This window comes from Acomys minous (genome assembly GCF_964271855.1).
Source record: "Acomys minous genome assembly, chromosome: 1".
Classification (NCBI taxonomy): Eukaryota; Metazoa; Chordata; class Mammalia; order Rodentia; family Muridae; genus Acomys; species Acomys minous.
Window position 1 is genome coordinate 41,816,014 of NC_140483.1, and position 19,901 is coordinate 41,835,914.

General features: G+C 39.6%; 1 protein-coding gene across 3 annotated transcripts in view; it reads left to right on the forward strand.

Moving 5' to 3' along the window:
• Positions 1 to 19,901, forward strand: part of HMCN1 (hemicentin 1) — a 494,329-nt gene that overhangs the window by 364,150 nt on the left and 110,278 nt on the right. For all 3 annotated transcript variants that reach the window (XM_084782016.1, XM_084782014.1, XM_084782015.1), the window contains exons 42-51: positions 315 to 411; positions 4,766 to 4,888; positions 5,487 to 5,648; positions 7,566 to 7,847; positions 8,976 to 9,143; positions 11,684 to 11,797; positions 12,689 to 12,775; positions 14,853 to 15,044; positions 15,823 to 15,996; positions 19,088 to 19,201. In XM_084782016.1, the coding sequence (XP_084638142.1) occupies positions 315 to 411; positions 4,766 to 4,888; positions 5,487 to 5,648; positions 7,566 to 7,847; positions 8,976 to 9,143; positions 11,684 to 11,797; positions 12,689 to 12,775; positions 14,853 to 15,044; positions 15,823 to 15,996; positions 19,088 to 19,201 (1,513 nt within the window). The remainder of the gene's footprint in view (positions 1 to 314; positions 412 to 4,765; positions 4,889 to 5,486; positions 5,649 to 7,565; positions 7,848 to 8,975; positions 9,144 to 11,683; positions 11,798 to 12,688; positions 12,776 to 14,852; positions 15,045 to 15,822; positions 15,997 to 19,087; positions 19,202 to 19,901) is intronic.

Below are 19,901 nucleotides of genomic sequence, written 5' to 3' on the forward strand. Positions count from 1 at the left end.
CCAGGTTTTCAAGGTGAGCATGGTGGCTCATGCTAGTAATTAATACCAGCACTGGAGAGGCTAAGATAGAAGGATTGATGTGAATTTCAGGCCTTTTGAATAATGCTCTAGTGTGTTACAGGCTACCCTTGGTACATAGGGAGCATTTTTAGGCAGGAGGGCAAAAGGAAAGATTGAGTGTGCGTGTGTGCATGTGTGTGTGCGTGTGCATGTGCGTGCATGAAAGAGAGAGAGGGAGAGGGAGAAGGAGAGAAAGAGGAAGTGGGAAGGGGCAGGGCTGGTTTCCAAGCATGATTTTGATTGTTTGATTTCAGATTGAAGATGCTCATCTTCAAGACACTGGTCGTTACACCTGTGAAGCAACAAATGTTGCTGGAAAAACTGAGAAACACTACAACGTCAACATCTGGGGTGAGTATAATGAGCATTCGTCGAACAAAGCAGTCAGCCTATGGTGTGCTTTCACTTCCTGCGTGGGTTTTAAAGTGGCGCTCATCCATTGTAACGTGTAGATGGAAATGGTCCATTTCCTAAGTATCAACTCATGGAACTGGCCCAAAATGCATAATGGATGGACAGAGGCCCTAAGCCCTAACCAGTTAGTCCCTGTGACTTCCGAGTGGCATGATTCATCTCTCCTTCTTAACATACCTGTTAGCTTTTACAGCCAGGGCTTCTCCTGTCAGGCTTTCTCTAGACACTAGTGGTTGTTTGTCAAGTTGGAGTCGATTAAAAAGTTGTGTTACATATGCACATCGTGTTCATGCCATGTAAGGTGGCAGAGGAGATTGCCATGCTGATTACAAAGCTCTTATCACTTGAAACTTTTAACATATGCTGCTAATAAGATGAACAATGCCTTGGATGTGGCTGTCCACTAACTTGTTTGCCATTAGCTTAAGTACTGCTTTGAATCTATTTGTAACCGAAAGTCTCATTTTTAATTATGTTTAAATTAATTAAACATATTAATGTTTAATATGTTAAACATATTACTGAAACAAAGAAATGAATTTTACATTTGACTGACTTAGAAATTGACATTTTTAAGTAAAAACATATGTGGAGAACGTTGTTTTTTAATCTTGATGAACAAGTTAATTTTAAAGGCATATATGTGTATGGAAATTACTTGTTAAAATAATGATAATTTTAATAATCATGTTCTAACAAAAGCTACTGCTCACTCTGCAAAAAGATTACTTTGTGTTTAAATGGTAAAAGTTGCCATATAGAAATTTTCTATTTACTCCATATGAATTATGCATCATCAATTTTTGTTCCTAGCTCTTTCCATTCTTCCTCTCCATTTCACTTTCTCTTTCTTCTTCATTTCTTTCAAATGAAAAAAAATCCCATATCTCCCAATTTGGACAAGGCATTGAGTTAAAAGTTATAAAGCGTGAGAGGGTGGTAACTTAGAAGTCATGATCACCCAGAAAGTGAGATGAAGCAAACCTAAGTCGTGTGTTTTCTTACAAATGTGGGATCCAAAACTAAAAACAAACAGAAAGCCTGAAAGTGGAAGAGGGACCATTAGAGAGGAGAAGGGATTTGAGGTGAAGTAAACAAATGAGATGCCAAGAGAGGGTAGGAGAAAGTTGGAGGTGCACACAAACAAAAAATAATGCATGTGCAGTAGAAGATGCCCAGTGAAACCACTTAACAAAACAAGTGAGGTGAAGACATGACGCTGTTGAGGTCTATATGGACCACCAGTGTGTGGCTATCCTCCACACAGTCAGGAATGCAAGCAAAATTAGAGGCATGCTAAATGTAGATAGAAGCTGAGATTCCTGAAAGAAAGTAAAGCAGTGTGTACAGTACAGTGCTATACAGAATGCCTTCCAACAGTACTGTACGGATATGGGAGTAGAAAAGGAGACCCTACGTGGGAAATTGAACAGTTAAAAAGTAGGAGGAAAACCTACTAAAAATGATGGCATGTAAACTAAGGATAACGATGTCTCCGGAAAAAATAAAATAGGCAATGAATAATTTGTACATAAATGGATGGATAGGTTAATAGATAATGTTATGTACTGCAGAGAAGTCACTAGACATAAACTGTAAGATGTTCCTTACTAATATATAAACTAATGCCTCTGAAGGAAGGGGTTTAACAGTGGAAAGCAGAATGCAATGAATATAATAATGATTGATAGGAAAGACAGTTGAGATAGCACTGGAAAAATAATCAGGTTTTCTCTGTTCTACCACTATTCCATGAGAAGTGGCTGATGAGAAAGAGGAAAAATTTCAGGTTAGAAAACTCTCAAATAGAGTTATTTGGTTTGGTGGTGTTTAATTTCTTGAGTTCTTTATATATTTTGGATATTAGACCTTTGTCAGATGTAGGGTTGGTGAAGATCTTTTCCCAGTCTGTAGGCTGTCGCTTTGTTCTCTTGACAGTGTCTCCTGCCTTACAGAAGCTTCTCAGCCTCATGAGGTCCCATTTATTAATTGTTGATATTAAGGCCTGGGCTGTTGGTGTTCTGTTCAGGAAGTTGTCTCCTGTGCTGGAGGGGGAGACCTGGTGGCACTCAGAGGAAGGACAGCAGGTTACCAAGAAGAGACTTGATACCCTATGAGCATATACAGGGGGAGGTAATCCCCCTCAGGAACAGTCATAGGGGAGGGGAATAAGGGGAAAATAGGAAGGAGGGAAGAATGGGAAGATACAAAGGATGGGATAAACATTGAGATGTAACAAGAATAAATTAATAAAAAAAAGAAAAGAAAACTCTCAAATAGTCAAATTTAACCTATTTTAGGTTAGAAAGAAAGAGATAATGGGTCCTGTGTCATATAATTGAGACCATAAGCAAGAGTTGCCTTAACTGTGAGCAGGATGAAAGCAATACAAAGGCCTGAAGAATTCTAACTCAATCGGTAAACTCAACATTGCTCACCATGAACTAGTACAGTACAGCAGAAAGAAAGGAAATATGTGGTAGAAAGGCAAAGCAGATGGGTTAATTCTAAGTGTTACAAAATATATTAAATAGTTTGAAAGAAGAACCGAGGTGATATATATATATATATATATATATATATATATATATATATATATATATATATATATATAATTTTTTTAAGAAAGCAACTAGGGGCTGGAGAGATGGCTCAGTGGTTAAGAGCACCACCTGCTTTTCCAAAGGTCCTGAGTTCAATTCCCAGCAACCACATGGTGGCTCACAACCATCTGTAATGTAATCTGATGCCCTCTTCTCGCCTGCAGGTGTACATGCAGACAACACTGTATACATAATAAAAATAAATCTTTAAAAAAAAGAAAAGAAAGCAACTATACTCTAGATGTGTTTTTTTTTTAAACTAAATCAAGTATCTGTGCTCCTCAGTCATCTGATCTTGTGGCTGGTGGTGTCTCTCTTAGAGAAGGAAGAAGGGCTGCTTGTGTTCTATTTGGACAGGCCAAGCTTGGCCGTGCTTCTTGAACATCATACGTGACATGTGATGTAAGAACCAGTTTGCTGTGAGAGCTAGATTCCAGGCAGAGTCTTCATTAGGTTTGTAACTGCTAATATTCATGGAAGCCACAGGAATAGCTGAGGATAGAGTTGAAAGTGGAGATTATGAGTTTAGAGTAGTGTCAGTCTATATGACTGTGTCATTTTCTTTTGTGTAACCCATTGCCTGTTGGATACTTGATGACACTGTACACAGTAGACTCCATCTAGAGAAAAGGTATTGCCAACTAAGGGTGAAAAGTCAGGAAATTGAGATTATTGGCAAAAGAGACATTGAAATTACTGATTATGAAGTCTAAGATGCAGAGGGGTCAATAAACACGAGAAGACACCTGAATGTGGAGAAATTAGAATGGTGACTTGAGAATTGGAAGTACCTGATTGAGAAAACAAAAGGTGTAGCAATCATGAAACTGGCTGAATTTATAAATACATAGAAGGAATGCTCTAGATGATGTAAAGGCCATTGTATAGTCTCTGATGCAGAAAGGTAAGAATAGACAGAAGAACTGAATCAATGGGTCCATACACTGGTTATTCACGTGGATACTGCATTCCTGCAGAATGATGGAAGGGCTTGATATGAAGAGGAAGAGAAGAAAAAAGTTCAATAGCCAATCAGTGGATAGATGAGTGGCAGATTCACAGATGAGGCAAAAAGAAATGAATTGGTTTCATGAGCTTCAGATGAATAGAATTGTTTATGCAGAGGTAGGTGAGTAAGGACTGACACTTAAGTGCGGCATGAAAAGGGTCCTGTGACCACTTCATTCCCAGTAGCTTGGAAGAATAAGTATTGGTGATGCTGCAGTGTGCCTGGGGGAGGGGAGAGTTTAGCCAGTGTCTTCGACTGAAATCCTTTTGAGAGAAGCGTATTAATCAAGAGGGACTTGGAGAGCTCCAGTAAAATTCCGCAGATCAATAAAAGACAAGGTGTGCGATCTAGAGTAAGTGAATGTCCTCTAATTCTATTCAGCATCTGAGATGTCAAAACTGGCTGGGCATCAGTGTTGAGGTTAACCTTAGATTTGGTAGGTATCAAAAATTTCACACCCATGTCTAAATATCTATAATAAACTATGTCATTCTGAGGACTTCAGCTATAGAATTTCTGTGACAGTAGGAATTTGTTATTAGGAATTGATTGTATTCTTTAGAGGTGATATTCAGCCATATGTGCTTTTGGATAGAGAGCCCTTTCTACTATGTGTAAAGCATTAGGGAAACTCTGTGACACAAAAATTGTAGAATCAATACTTTTTTTTTTCCTTCAGTACCACCTAGTATTTATGGCTCTGATGAGCTTGTGCAGCTTACAGCCATTGAAGGGAACCTTATCACTCTGCTGTGTGAATCAAGTGGAATTCCACCCCCAAATCTTACCTGGAAGAAAAAAGGTCAGTTTCCACTCCCAAACATTTTAAATGGTAGACAGACAAACAGATACACAGATAGAGATGGATGGATGAGTATATGATGGATAGATAGATAGATAGATAGATAGTAGACAGATAACAGACAGACAGACAAAATGAATATCTATTTTGTTTAGTTAACTTGACAACTGTAAAAGAAGCAAAAACATTATCAACAGAAACCTTTTCAGGGATTTGCACAATAAATTCTAGATGGAAAATTGCTTTATATTAAGTTTTAAACTGTGATACTTGGATATTATCTTAACAAAGATAATTTTCAGAGTAACTGTTCATCATAAAAACCAACTTCATGTATTATATCCTTGCTTTTTAATCAAATGCATTATGGACCATCTATAATAATCAAGAGTCTACCATTCAAAAAATTGTTTTCTAAAGTAAACATTTATGGCAGTTTTGCAACATATATTAGGATTGAAGTCTGTAGTTGAGTAGATTTTTATTATCAAATATTTATCAAATATTTAGGTAATTAATTAACTAGCAATTAAATAAATAAGTTCTTAACTGGGCATAGATATAGAAGCTACATATTTTTTTGCCTCTGATCCTGCAGGCTCTCTGGTGTTGGCTGACTCTGCAGGACGAGTTCGCATTTTATCTGGAGGCAGACGGTTACAGATTTCAGTCGCTGAGAAAGCAGATACAGGACTCTACACATGCATAGCATCGAGTGTGGCTGGAACTGCAAAGAAAGAGTATAACCTGCAAGTGTACAGTAAGTCATTGACCTCCTCACACTCTGGGTACAGGATTCTCTTAAAGGGTTCCATCATTCCTTTCCGTTTCTCTTTAGAGCTGTAAGGTTCGTTCACAGTAGTACAACTATAACTCACGTAGAAATTGTGCTGACATAACCAGAGAACAGTTACTGCCTTCAGACTATTATTTATCCAGCAATATGGGTCTTCATCTCCATCAGATCACCAGTAATATACACATCAAGGTGGTTACAGGATGCCAGGTGGGAGAAATGTGCAAAAAGGAAGAAGAGAGGGGAATATACATTATAGTTTTGTTTTGTTTTGTTTTGTTTTTTGCTGGTGGTGGTGATGTTGTTTTTTATAGGTTTGTTTGTTTTTAGTTTTTTGTTTGTTTGTTTTTTTGCTGGTAGTGGTGTTTTTGTTTTTGCTTGTTTTGATAGTTTCTCATGTAGCCCAGGCTATTCTCAAACTTGATGCATAAGTTGAATGACCTTTAGTTTCTTATCTTCCTACCTCCATCTTCTGAATGCTGAGATTACAGGCATGTGCTAGCACACACGCCTCATATATGCTAGGCAAGTACTACCCAGAACCTGAAATACAGCCCAAGCCCTAGAGTATATTAAAATATATAAAATCTTTTGTTTTAAAAGAATATGTACACTATAACCTATGCAACATTTTGGAGATCAAGGTCGTGTGGCTTATGTGTGATAGAGTTGTCCCTAGAACACAAGTTTCCTGACACTGGCTCATTTTCCTTTCGGCACACCCATGAGGGCAGGGTGGCCTGGCTCTAGATTCTGGTTCTTAGACTCATTATCAATTAGATCAGTTCATCTGCAGAGCAACAACATGACTGCCTACCTGTGGCATAAACTGGCAGTTTGTTTCCTCCTACAAGGAGATACCTGAGGCTGGCATTGACCTGTGGAGACAGCCATCTATTCACTCCTAGCAAGACAGAGGCTCTGTGGTTTTCTAGCCCTTCCTTCAAGGTTGGGATTGTTGCTGTATTTGTGATATCAAATCCACACTGAACACACAAAAGGGAAAGGATGTTAGTATCTTTGCTTCATATCAAGAGAGCCCAGCCCCCATGGGGCCTATCTTTAAACACTAAAGGCTTTAATTACGCAAAAAGAAACACGAATGTTTATCTCATTAGTATGCACATTTGCCTTTGTCTTTGGCAAGTGACAAAATTATCAGTAAATGTTTGATTTGTATTTCTGGCTTATGTGCTTATAGCTCAGAGTCACAGAAAGCTTTATCAGGTGAGAAGGAATCGCTCATGAAATAAGTTCAGAAGCCCTAAGCTACCACATCCATTGTAGCACTAGGAACACTACTGTAAATCAGAGTTATAACTGATAAATTCAACCACTGTATTTCTTAAAAGGAGTTAATTAAAACAGCATTCTTTTTCTCCTGCATCAGTAGCTTTTAGGTATTAATCCATTTAAGAACTCTACCTTGCAATATGCTGATAATTTTGTGGTTTTTTTTTTTTTAGTAGTTAATATATTGACATAATACTGTATTTAACTTGCCACTGGGGATGTAGCTCAGTTGGTAGCATGTGCAAGGCCTTGGCTTTCATCCCCCAGCCGTATAACCTGAGTGTGGTGGCGTATTCCTGTTATTAGTTCTTTTGAGGCAGAGGCAAGAGGATCAGAAATTCAAGATAAAAACATCTATTAGAATGGAAGCGCCTGGCGGTGGTGGTGCACATCTTTAATCTCAGAACTTGGGAGGCAGAAGTAGATGGATCGCTGTGAGTTCAAGGCTAGCCTAGTCTACAAAGCAAGTTCAGGATAGTCAAGGCTACACAGAGAAACTCTGTCTCAAAAAACCAAAAGGAAAAAAAAAAAAAAGAATGGAAGCAAACATTTCCTAAACTGTTTCTCACTATCTATTTTCCCTCAAAGTTCGACCATCTATAGCCAACAGTGGCAGCCATCGCTCAGAGATTATTGTCACCCGTGGGAAGAGTGTTTCCTTGGAATGTGAGGCGCATGGTACTCCTCAGCCAGCAGTGACCTGGATGAAAGATGGCCGTCCCTTGACCAAAGGAAAGGGAGTGGAAATACTGGATGAAGGTCGCGTCCTTCAGCTGAGGAATGTTCACGTGTCTGACACAGGCCGTTATGTGTGTGTTGCTGTGAATGTAGCAGGAATGACTGACAAAAGATACGACTTAAGTGTTCATGGTAAGTAGAAAGGGAGTCACCAGATCTGTTCACAGGATGATCCATCCTGAGGACCCTGGGAGCAGAGACCTCAGATCTGAAAGCCTTATATTAATATCCCATTTGGCTTTTTAATTCTTTGAGAATGTCATGCGTATATACAATGAAATATGAACATTTAAACATTCCTTCCCCCATTTTTCCTCCAACTCTACCCATATCTCCCTAACACCTTTCCCTTCTAATAACTTCTTCTCCGCTTCCTCCTCCTTCTTCCTCCTCTTCCTCTTCCTCTTCTTCTTCTTCATAAATCACTAAGCCCATACAGCGTTGGCCATATGGCCATCTGCGCATGTTGTGGAACCATGAAGCACTGGAAAGCTTCCAGTGGCCACACCCTCCCTGAAGAATGATTCTCTTTTCCTCAGCAGCTATTAACTATCAATGTGTCCTTAATAAGTCATAAGGTCTGGAGTTTTCGCCCTCATCTAGGTGTGACTTCTGACTGGCTTGATTTTGTATAGATAGCTCTTATGCAGGCAACTCCAGCTAGTGTGAAATTGTGGGTGCAAGAAGACAATATTACACAAAGCCACCTTTCTGTACATAGTTGTTATTTTTCTAGGTTTATCATTTATCCCTCTATGCCTGACTTTGTGTTACTTGCTGAGACAGATACATATTGGGTATTCTTTTGATGATGCATATAGTAAAGTAGAAAAAATTTCAAGACAAGCTCTCATTAGGTAATCAGCTTGGCCTGGAATGCACTATGTAGACCAGGCTGACATCAAACAACTTGCTTCTGCCTCATGAGTCCATGCTAAATCCATTAATTATGCAATTTTCAAGCTCAAGTCTTAAAGAAGGTTGTGAATGTAAATTATAAATTTGTCATAAAATAGGACTAACTCAGAAACTAGCTCACCATTGCTGGAATATCAGTGCCAAATAGATTTAAAAAAAAAAACTGAAAAGCAGTGACATAAATTTTAAGTTCAGAACTAGCATTGTTATGATTCCTTGTTTTGATCAGTATTTACCAGAAAATGGGAGGCTCCTGCTGGAAACAAGCTATTGAGGATTAGGGTCTTGTATGTATCGGCTACCTTACTTTCTATTTCCAGTGGCTTTTGTTTTGTCTTACAGCCCCTCCAAGCATCATTGGAAACCTTGGAGTCCCTGAGAATGTCAGTGTGGTGGAAAAGACTTCTGTATCCCTGACCTGTGAAGCCTCTGGCATCCCCTTGCCTTCCATAACCTGGCTTAAAGACGGCTGGCCTGTCAGCCTCAGCAGTTCTGTGAAGATTCTCTCAGGTACTCACAACTCGGATAGCCTGACCATCCGGTTACCTTTGTGTGTATGTCCTATCTCTTCAGTTTTTCATTCACTGTTAACGTTCCATTTTTCTTTGTGATCTAGGCAGTCATAATGCTACACATTCATCATATTACACAAAAATATTTAAAACATAAAAAAACTATATTAAAGAGGGCCTGGCACTGTCTTTTAAGCATTGTATGGCATCCTCCTTGTACTAAGTGTGTTAGCTGAGGGGTACTTACATTTCCTGGAAGAGCATTTCCTGTGTGCTGAGACCTTATCTCTAGTTCATCTTCTGATGATTTTGCAGGAAAACCTGACTATCTTACCCTCCATAGGTAAATCTGAGCCTGGAGAGACAGTTTTTGAGGCATGTCACAGGAAATCTATAGTTGGCCTATTTTGATAATGGCTGTCATGTAGACTAAAAAGACAATCTTTCTTTAGCTTTTGAGAAAGTTAGTCAGCTTGGTTAACCTGGGTTAACCTGCATCCTGTGTCTTTTATTAAACTGATGTGAGTTTATATCACATTCAGCTATTAATGCAGGGCTTGTCAAAGTATCCAATATTCAATCTGAATCCTGGGAGACTTCTTGTGCATTCTTCTTGTGCACCATGATGATGCTCTTAATTTCAAGGGACTCTCTGTGTCCTTACAAAGTGGGGAGTAGTGGCAAAGATTTTATTATAGTCTGGCTACCAAAAGCCTGAGCAATTATCTTTTTGTCTCAAAAAGTATCTTCATTTCTTTAAAAAAAAAATAGTTTCTGGAAAGTTCGAATCTGTTAAACATGATAACATCAAAGGTCACAGGAATGAAAACAGCATGGCAGAGTGCTGTCGGCTGGCTTGTTCCCGATTTACAGGAGTGGTGTTTTGGTTCTATTTAGTTTTGTTTTGATTGACCAGTGGCTGGAGATCCCTGCGCAAAGCACATTAAAAGTATTTCACCTTGTGACTGCCAAAGGACTCATTCAGCTTTACCATCTGGATGTGTTTTGTGGGATGCGTAAATGGGAAGCAGATGAGTGGCATGTGACTCGCAGACTGCTGCTCTGCTGCTCAGTCTTGCTTCACTAAGGCTAATCCTCCTGAGGCTTATCTGCAAGCAGGACTTTGCTGATGGCCTTATCATTTTCACAGAGTTATCTGCCAAGAACAGATAACTGCCATAAAAATCCAGTAGACACGAGGAGGGATGTCTTCATATAAATACAAACAGCTATTGTACTCATTTCAGGCTTTCACGAGATTAAGTGAGATGATCAGGAAGCAAAGAGAAAAGAAAGCTATCTGTGGGCCCAATAAAGAGGATTGAGGACCCAATAATGACTCATAAAAGCTGTATCACTTTAATATCACTCAACAGGAACCATATTGTAGTCTCACTAGTCTGAGCAAGCAATGAGTTGGTAAATCCTTTATAACAGCAACAACAACAACAACAGATGCTTTTATGTTGTTTACCTCTGTTCTGCTGGGAAAAATAAAATTCAGTTCAGGAAATCAATTTTGATTTTTTTTTCAAGTGAAATATTGCTAAATTCACCTTCCAGTGAATTGAGGATGGGGAAGTTGCTGGTTGGCCAAGCACAGAGTCAGCATGTTGCTATAGAAACTGAAAGCACATGGTAGCTCCTTAGCAAGATCCAGGTGACTATTTCAGTGACAATTTTATGCGGGTTCATTGGAATTTTTAGTAAAAATTCAAAAGACTAAGCAAAAATATTCCTGCTTAAAAATTATTTGGAAATCTGAGTAGTGGCTTTTTTGCCCTGAGACTATTATAAATCATTTGGAGTTCTCTGCTTCCACCGTCTCTACTGCTTTTCTGCTTTTCAAAGGCTTTGCTTTGTCTTATTTGCTGACTCTTCTCCCTGTGTGTGTCCTTAAAGGAAATTTCCTGCCATATTCCATCTTTTAACATGTCTCAGTCTGTGTACACTTCCTTTTCAAGCAAAACAAAAAATCAAAATACGAAAAGAAGCCAAGGCCGCATTGTACGCATGCCTGAGGTGACCCCCGGTAACCCTGGTATTAATGACTCCAGGATTTCCCAGAAGCTGACCTGATAGTCAGTCCTTCTTCATGCTTCTCCCTCACCTTCCCATGGATGCCACCCAGATCTGGGTCACCGATCTAGTCCTCTTGCTAGCTTTCCCATTTTATCGTCCAGCCTCATTTTGTGGCCTTTTCCTGAGCATCGGGTCAACACCCACTTGTCAAAGCACCAATCAGATAGTGAGCCTGTTTTATGTGTGCAGCTCCCTCGTTCACCTCCAGCCAACACTAAACTCCTTAGCATAACATCCAAGGGCACACAAAACCTGACCAAACTCTATCCCACTTCATGTGGTGCCATTTCCCACTCCTGTTTCACCATAGCTACCACTTCTATCCCTACCTTCTACCTCCATTGCCTCATATGTAACAGCAGTAAGTCTTCCCCGTCTCTGCAAAATTCCATTTCTCACTTGATGTCACCCAGGACTGTATTTATCTTTAAGTCATCTGGTGTTTTGCTTTTCCAGGAGGCAGGATGCTGCGGTTGATGCAGTCCAGACCAGAAGATGCTGGCCAGTATACTTGTGTTGTAAGGAATGCAGCTGGTGAAGACAGGAAAGTGTTTGGACTTTCAGTATTAGGTACTTGTGTGCATTACAATATTGAAAGGGAAAACCCAATTGGCTTCAATGCATTCTGGACACAGCGTTAAAATGTATTCACAGCTGGAATTTATACCTATGTGGTCTTTGGCCCCGGGACTATGATTTTTGGCAAGGTTTCACCATTACAATTATTTGGAGGAAATGAGTCTGGTTCAACTGCAAAACTGCCTTGTTGTGCCAGTTCACAACTGCAAAGAAATGTTCTAGGAGATTGTGTGATTTGCTTAAAGTGAGGGATCTTAATCGTTCATTTGTGGACACAGTCTTAGTTTAATTTGTCTTGCTGTAACTTAGAGTAGAAAATAACTTAGGGTAGGAGGTAACTTAGAGGAGAAAGGATGTATTTTAAGTTACAGTATGAAGTCACAGCTCATCACTGTGGGGAAGGAAGTCAAGGTAGCAGAAACTTGAAAGCATTTACATGTACAGTCAAGAGCAGAGACTAGATGCCGTATTTGCACAGACTCCTCCGCTTTTCACCTCTCTTACAGAGTCTAGGACTCACATCCAGGGCCTCGGGCTATCCAGGGAGAGTGGGTCCTCCCACGCCAATTAACGTAATTGAGACAGGCAGGTCCACAGTCTAATACACAGTTTACCACTGCAACTCCATTTCCACAGAATTAAAGATAGTATCAAATTAACAATTAAATATATCTTATTCACATGTATGATTTAAATGACAATTTCATTCATTAAAATCAGATGTTTAACAGTTTTATAGCACAGGTGAAAACTAGAATTGACAATAAAACAATACATTGACGTCCTAATGACGCAGTAATGAGTGAGATGTGCTACAAGTTCAGGCATTTAAACTGATAGAATTTGTAACTTTCTTTACCTGTGCTTTTGTGTTTATTCTAGTTCCTCCTCATATTGCGGGTGAAAATACATTGGAAGATGTAAAGATTAAGGAGAAACAGAGTGTTACGTTGACATGTGAAGCGACAGGTAAGGAGTCAGTTCTTGTACTTCTGGAACTTGCTGCACAGGATGATCATCATTGCCTCCAGAATGCGCGTGCGTGGGAGGTGGGGCATGGGGGTGGGGCATGGGGCGTGGGGGATGGGGCATGGGGGTGAAGTGCATCATGGGGTGTGGGGGTGGGGCATGGGCGTGGGGGGTGGGGCATGGGGGTGGGGTGCATTATGGGGTGTGGGGGTGGGGCATGGGCATAGGGGTGGGGCATGGGGGTGAGGTGCATCATGGGGCGTGGGGGTGCGGCATGGGGGTGGGGCATGGGGGTGAGGTGCATCATGGGGTGTGGGGGTGGGACATGGGCGTGGGGGGTGGGGCATGGGGGTGGGGTGCATCATGGGGTGTGGGGGTGGGGCATGGGCATAGGGGTGGGGCATGGGGGTGAGGTGCATCATGGGGCTTGGGGGTGGGGGTTATGTCTTCATCACCTGGGGTAAGTGGAACCAAAATAATGGCTATTTAAAATAGAATCATGCTGTAGTGTACCTGGGTGAAGGGCAATAGGAAACCTTACATAGTCAGTGAAGATTAAAACAACAACAACAACGACGACAACTTTAACAGGAAGGACAGAAGGGAGGAAAAGAGGAGGAATGCAGAACATTATTTTCCTAGTCAATAAATGTTTTTCTTATTAGGTTCATGCATTCATATAGTTTTTTCCACGCCCACCCCTTATTTTCTCTCTCCTTCCCCATGCTTCTGCCTACCTTTACTTTTCCTGTTTTCTTACATTTTACTTTTTAAAAGTAGAAATTTCATTTAATGTTGAGGTATGAGCAGGAACAACCCTATCACCTTGGTTAATATGTTTACATGTTGCAGAGAGAATAGAAACTAGGGCAAAAGAAAGATTTGAAAGCCAAAATTACTATCTTTAACCAAGCAGATGATTTGTTGCATTAAAATAAAATTTTAAAATTGTGTAAAAGAACAAAAAAGTTTTGGAGGGAGGAAAGGGAAGGAAGGGGGAAAGGGTGTAACTATAATTTCAAAAATAATATAAAATTTTAAAACAATAAATCAATGAAAATTTTAAGATATCTAAAAGATAATTTCAAGCTCCTCAGTTTTAAGTGAACAATGAGAATATTTTATATAAAAACCAAGTTTTAGGAAAGATTTGATAAGTTTATTATTTCACAGTTTATATGCCTTGTGTGAGTAACAAATTTAATAAGGTAATGCTTTAAGAAAAACAGCTAAGAATGCTGCATACACCAGTGACCTTTTCTTTACAGGAAGCAAAGGGGTAATTAACACATGTCTTCTAGAGAACAGTTTTATCCCATGGAAAGAAAGAGGTGTCTCTGGTTTTGTTCCTCCTTCCCTGCCCCTCCCTCTTTCCTACCCTGTGTTTGCCTAAACTTTATAGCATTCTCTGTTAACATTCTGATTTTAATAGTCCATTCTAGCCTTCTTTGTTAACGTCACTTGCTTGTGTGGCTTTTAAATTACGAAAAGCTCTGAATAATTTTAAATGATATTTAATGCACATCTCCATTTGTAACTTTCTAAAGTGTTCCCCATTGACTACAGATATTGAATAATTATTTTAATTAAATCTGTAAATTCTTGGTAAGAATGCCAGTATAACACAAAATGTTTGTTTAAATAAATGATTTATCTACTGTTTTCTCTCAAAAGAATAAAAAGGATTTTAATATGAATAGAAAAAAACATAACATTTTTCATAATGATATGTGTTCCAGTCTTTTAAAGTAATTTATTGTGAAAATAGTGAATTATAGGAGTTAAGAGACCTTACATATTTAAACACAGGGCCAGTTTTTAGAATCATTTACAGATAAAAGCTAACTTACATATGGACTGATTTCTATTCGTTATGTCTTTTTCGTCATAGTGCAATCCCTCTACATGTAAAAAGATTCATTTATGAAAATATTTCAGAAAGAATAGCCACTTCATTGTTTTAAAAGTGTGATATAGAAAAGAAATCAAGTATGTGAAAATGCCATCTTTGGATGGTGCCATTTATAGATGTGTGATATTGGGCTGCCCTAAAAAACCGTGGCTTTTTCCTTAACAGGGAATCCTGTGCCACAGATCACATGGCACAAAGACGGACAGCTTCTCCAAGAAGATGACGTCCACCACATGATGTCTAATGGCCGTTTCCTTCAGATCACCAATGCTCAGGTGTCTCACACAGGACGATACACTTGTTTGGCCTCTAATACAGCTGGTGACAAAAGCAAAAGTTTCAGCCTCAATGTTTTTGGTAGGTGTTTTGTTGGAGATTGTGTAATTCTGGTCTCTGTGGCCTGGGTGTGATTAAACGTTGGTATGTATTGATGCGTTGGCATTGGTCCTACAGCCTCAAAGCTATATTATGTGTCAAGAATATCACTGAAATGGATTCTAAGTTCCTACTCAGGTTTTCAAGTTTAATATGTACCCTACCTAACATTTGATTATTGACATATAAAAACTTGCACTAAATGTGACTGACCTGTATGTGAATTTACAGATATTTGGAGTTTGTTCAATTGTTTTTGTAGGCCGCATAAATCCTCTCATACATACAAATACTCTTATATTCCCACATGGAACGGGAACCACAAAGAAAGACTGTAGTCTAAACGGACCACACATATATATTCATATTTGCAAGAAGGGTCCAACAAAGTGCTAGTTGATGTATAGGTTATCAAGTGAATTACATAAAGTAGTAGCATATAGAAATAATACATCATGGATAAGACAAAACATTTCTATAGGCAGAACCAATATAGCTTTATACAGAAAGATATGTATGAATGAAAGCTCCTGAGTCATGCCTGGGAGATTTGTGATACACTTTCTATCTCGACGTTTCTATCTCTTTGGTGTCCTCCTCTACCCTATGACATTTTTCACTTATTTTATTTAGAAAACACTGACTCTTTTGTAACTCTTAAAAACTGGGATTACCTAGATAAGCACAATGGCAAATGGGGAACACATATCTAGAAAATTTTCCAAGGATCGTTCTTTAATAAAACTTCAACTCTTTTCAGTATCGCCTACAATTGCTGGTGTAGACAGTGACGGCAGCCCGGAAGACGTCATTGTCATCCTTAACAGCCCCACTTCTTTAGTCTGTGAGGCATATTCCTACCCTCCGGCTACCATCACCTGGTTCAAGGATGGAGCACCTTTGGAATCAAACCGAAATATTCGAATTCTCCCAGGTATCTGACTGACCTCAGAGAGCCAAGATGCGTTTGGATCGTTTACTACTGTAGAAAAAAAAATGGGTTGTTTTTTCATAAAAGTGTCTGTGTTTTTTGTTCTGGACAATCTACTTTTACCTTACTGTCTATGCTTTTTGTATATATCTTAAATTTTAAGATATTCAAATGAAAGACACAAAACAAACCCAAGTAAAGAAATGTCACAGTGTCGTTAGTTGCTAAAATATATTGTCATGTGGAATGTCACAGAGGATAGAGAGTCATTTTTTTTTATTGAATTTAGCCTTGAAAGATTTAATATGTAGATTGAGTTTATTCCTCTTTAATACAATGTGTGTGTGAGGGGACAAAGAAATAAGACTATAATAATTGCCTGTAAGACATTTAATCTGATGTGGAAGAGATAATGAGAAAGACTAATTGTCAACATGAAGTTGAACACAGCAGTGCATCACACACGAAGAAGGGGTTATGAAAAGGGGCGTAGTGACAAGTTTTATAAACATTCAGGAGACAAAGTGGCCATTTTAGATTTAAATGGTTAGAAAAATGTCTTTTCCTTTTTTTAAATTTTTAATGTTTTGTTAATTTTTTACATATACATTTATATTATTACACATATACACAATAAACTACCGACAGCAAGAAGAACCACGAGACAATCAGGAATTACATGTATGTTACATTCATAGTGTTTTGGCTGTTTGTATTTGGCAATCTTTTTTAATATATTTTATTAATTTATTCATAGTACATCTAAATTGTTATCCCATCCCTTGTATCCTCCCATTCCTCCCTCCCTCCCATTTTCCCCCTACTCCCCTCTCCTATGACTGTGACTGAGGGGGACCTCCTCCCCCTGTATATGCTCATAGGGTATCAAGTCTCTTCTTGGTAGCCTGCTGTCCTTCCTCTGAGTGCCACCAGGTCTCCCCATCCAGGGGACGTGGTCAAATATGGGGCACCAGAGTTCGTGTGAAAGTCAGTCCCCACTCCCCATTCAACTGTGGAGAATGTCCTGTCCATTGGCTACATCTGAGTAGGGTTTCGAAGTTTACTGCATGTATAGTCCTTGGCTGATGCCATAGTTTGAGCAGAACCCCTGGGCCCAGATCCACCCGTCATAATGTTCTTCTTGTAGGTTTCTAGGACCCTCTGGATCCTTCTATTTCCCCATTCTCCCATGCTTCTCTCACCTAGAGTCTCAATAGGCTGTCCTCCTCTCTGTCCTACTTTCCTGATAAGTGAAGACTTTCATGGGATATGCCCCTTGGGCTGGTGTCCAGATATAAGTGAGTATATACCATTTGAGTCTTTCTGCTTCTGGGTTAACTCACTCATTATGATCATTTCTAGTTCTATCCATTTGTCCACAAATTTCAAGAATTCCTTGTTTTTAGTAGCTGAGTAGTATTCCATAGTGTAAATGTACCACAGTTTCTTTATCCATTCTTCAACTGAGGGACACTTAGGCTGCTTCCATGTTCTGTCTATTATGAATAAGGGAGCTATGAACATGGTTGAGCATATGTCCTTGTGTGCTGGAGCATCTTCTGGGTATATTCCAAGGAGTGAAATAGTTGAGTCTTGAGGAAGCCTTATTCCCAGTTTTCTGAGATAGCAGTATTTGGCCATCTTGAAGAAAACATCTTTCCTATCTTGGTGAGTCTAAAATTCTGAATATATATATCAATATCTATCATACCTCATCATTATCAATTTAAAACATCCATCTAGACCTAAAAACATTTTAACCTCTAAACAACTAAGTTTAATTGTAAAACTAAACTATCTGGTCTTCAACCCCATCAGAGACTTGAGAAGGAAGAAAATTAATTACCTGAGTATACAGAGACAGAAAAATATCTTTTCTGCTTCACCAGCATGTGGGCCTGATTTGACAGAAAGTAGTAGACTTTAGTTGAGTGGTGGCAAGTTGGGAGAGATTTTAGGTCCATCGGGATGACTAGAGGACAAAAGGCAGCAGCAAGTGGGATTGGCATGGCCATGTGTATCCACCATGTAAGGGGAGGCATCGTGGAGAGAAAAAGCCAGGAAGGAAAGCTGAATATTGTTTTGAGGCCTAGATTAATTTAACTTCCGACACTAAACAACTGAGAACTGTTGACAGGGTTTTTGTGGGATTCACTTTATCTTTGTTTATGTGTCTTGGAGGGCATGCATGTAGATGTATGTGGATGCTTATAGACACTAGCAGAGGGCATTGGATGCCTTAGAACTGAAGTTATAGGCAGCTGTGATCCACCCAACATGGCTGCTGAGTATTGAACTCCTTGGGTCCTTTCGAAGAGCAGCAAGCACTCTTAACCACTGAGGCCTCTCCAGCCCCTGTTGACAGTTTTAAAGAGAAAGGTACCATATTCAAAACTGTTTTTGGCAAAATTGATTTTCTCTGTTAGGCCATGTCAATGAGAGGAAGACAATAACAAAGGTAAGAACTTTTTAATGAAAAGTATGAAAACTGAGCCTTCCTTTCTCATGCTAACAATTGCTAATTGCTCATGACTAGGAATGGGACTGTACGTGCAGCTACCCCTCCATGCTGAAACTTGCTCTGGCTTGGGCCTGCATAGCTTTTGTCCCTAGTAAGTCAACACAGTTCAGTTGAAAGACCACATACCCAAAACTATTTTAGTTAGTACAATTTGGTCTTACACGTTTTTTAGAGGCTTTGCTTCTTTTTTTAAGGGTGCAAAGTTGGGTGGAGGAGTTGAATATGATCAGAACTTATTGTGTGAAACTGGAAATGCTCAAAGAAGTAACTGAAAAGTGTGAAATAAAATAAAGTTCTTATTCAGAGTGATGTACAGAGGCATGGAAGTGTCAGAGAGAGAAAACCTAAAAGTCAATGATGCCACACAGAGGACATTTACAGATGGCCAGAAACACCATCTCGGCTGCTCCATAGATTCCGTGTACATTGTGGCTTATTTTACAGCAAATATCTACCACTAAATTATATTCATAAAAAGCAACACTTATAATAAGAACTATGGTCCTAGTACTTTGTGGATTCCCCACTTACACTATGATGTGAAAGATCCTTTGATGTTCCTTGACGTTTTAGGAGGCCGGACTCTGCAGATCCTAAATGCACAGGAGGACAATGCTGGAAGATACTCATGTGTGGCCACTAACGAGGCCGGGGAAATGATAAAGCACTATGAAGTGAAGGTCTACAGTAAGTTCCAAAGGAAAGCTTTCTCTCACCACCTCCTAAAGATTTCTAGCGTTTTCTATCCCGTTTTTCATTATTTTTCCTAATTGTTTACACTGATCATGAAAGACTTTTACTTATTTAGCTTCTTGCCTCATCAAGGACGGAGGATGCATTAACGATTAGGCCCATGGCCTCAGTTGTTCAAAGATGTGAAGAGCCAGGGCTGATGAGGCGGTCCAGTGACTAACATGGTTGCTATGCAAGCATGAGGCCCAGCTTAAAGAAGCCCAGAACCCATGGAAATGTCAATTGGGTGTGAAGGCCCACCTACTGGCCCACTGCCTGTGAGGCAGACAGCAGACGCCCAGAAAAAGCAGGCTAGCTCCTCTAATCAGAACAGTAGGCTCTGGGTGCAGCAAGACACCATGCATCAATATCTAAGATAGATGGAACAGAAAAGACACCTGGCATTAACCTTGGACCTACAAATGCATACACGTGCACATGCTCCTGCACACACACACACACACACACACACACACACACACACACACACACACACACAACCACCACCACCACACATACATATCCAAAAAACATTGTGAAGAGTCCACTGGATCCACTTATTTCCTACCCGTTAGAGTGTTGTTTACATGCAGATGCTTACCGCAGAGCTCAAGATGAGATCAACAGTCGTTCTGGGTTGCCACAGTGTGATCCG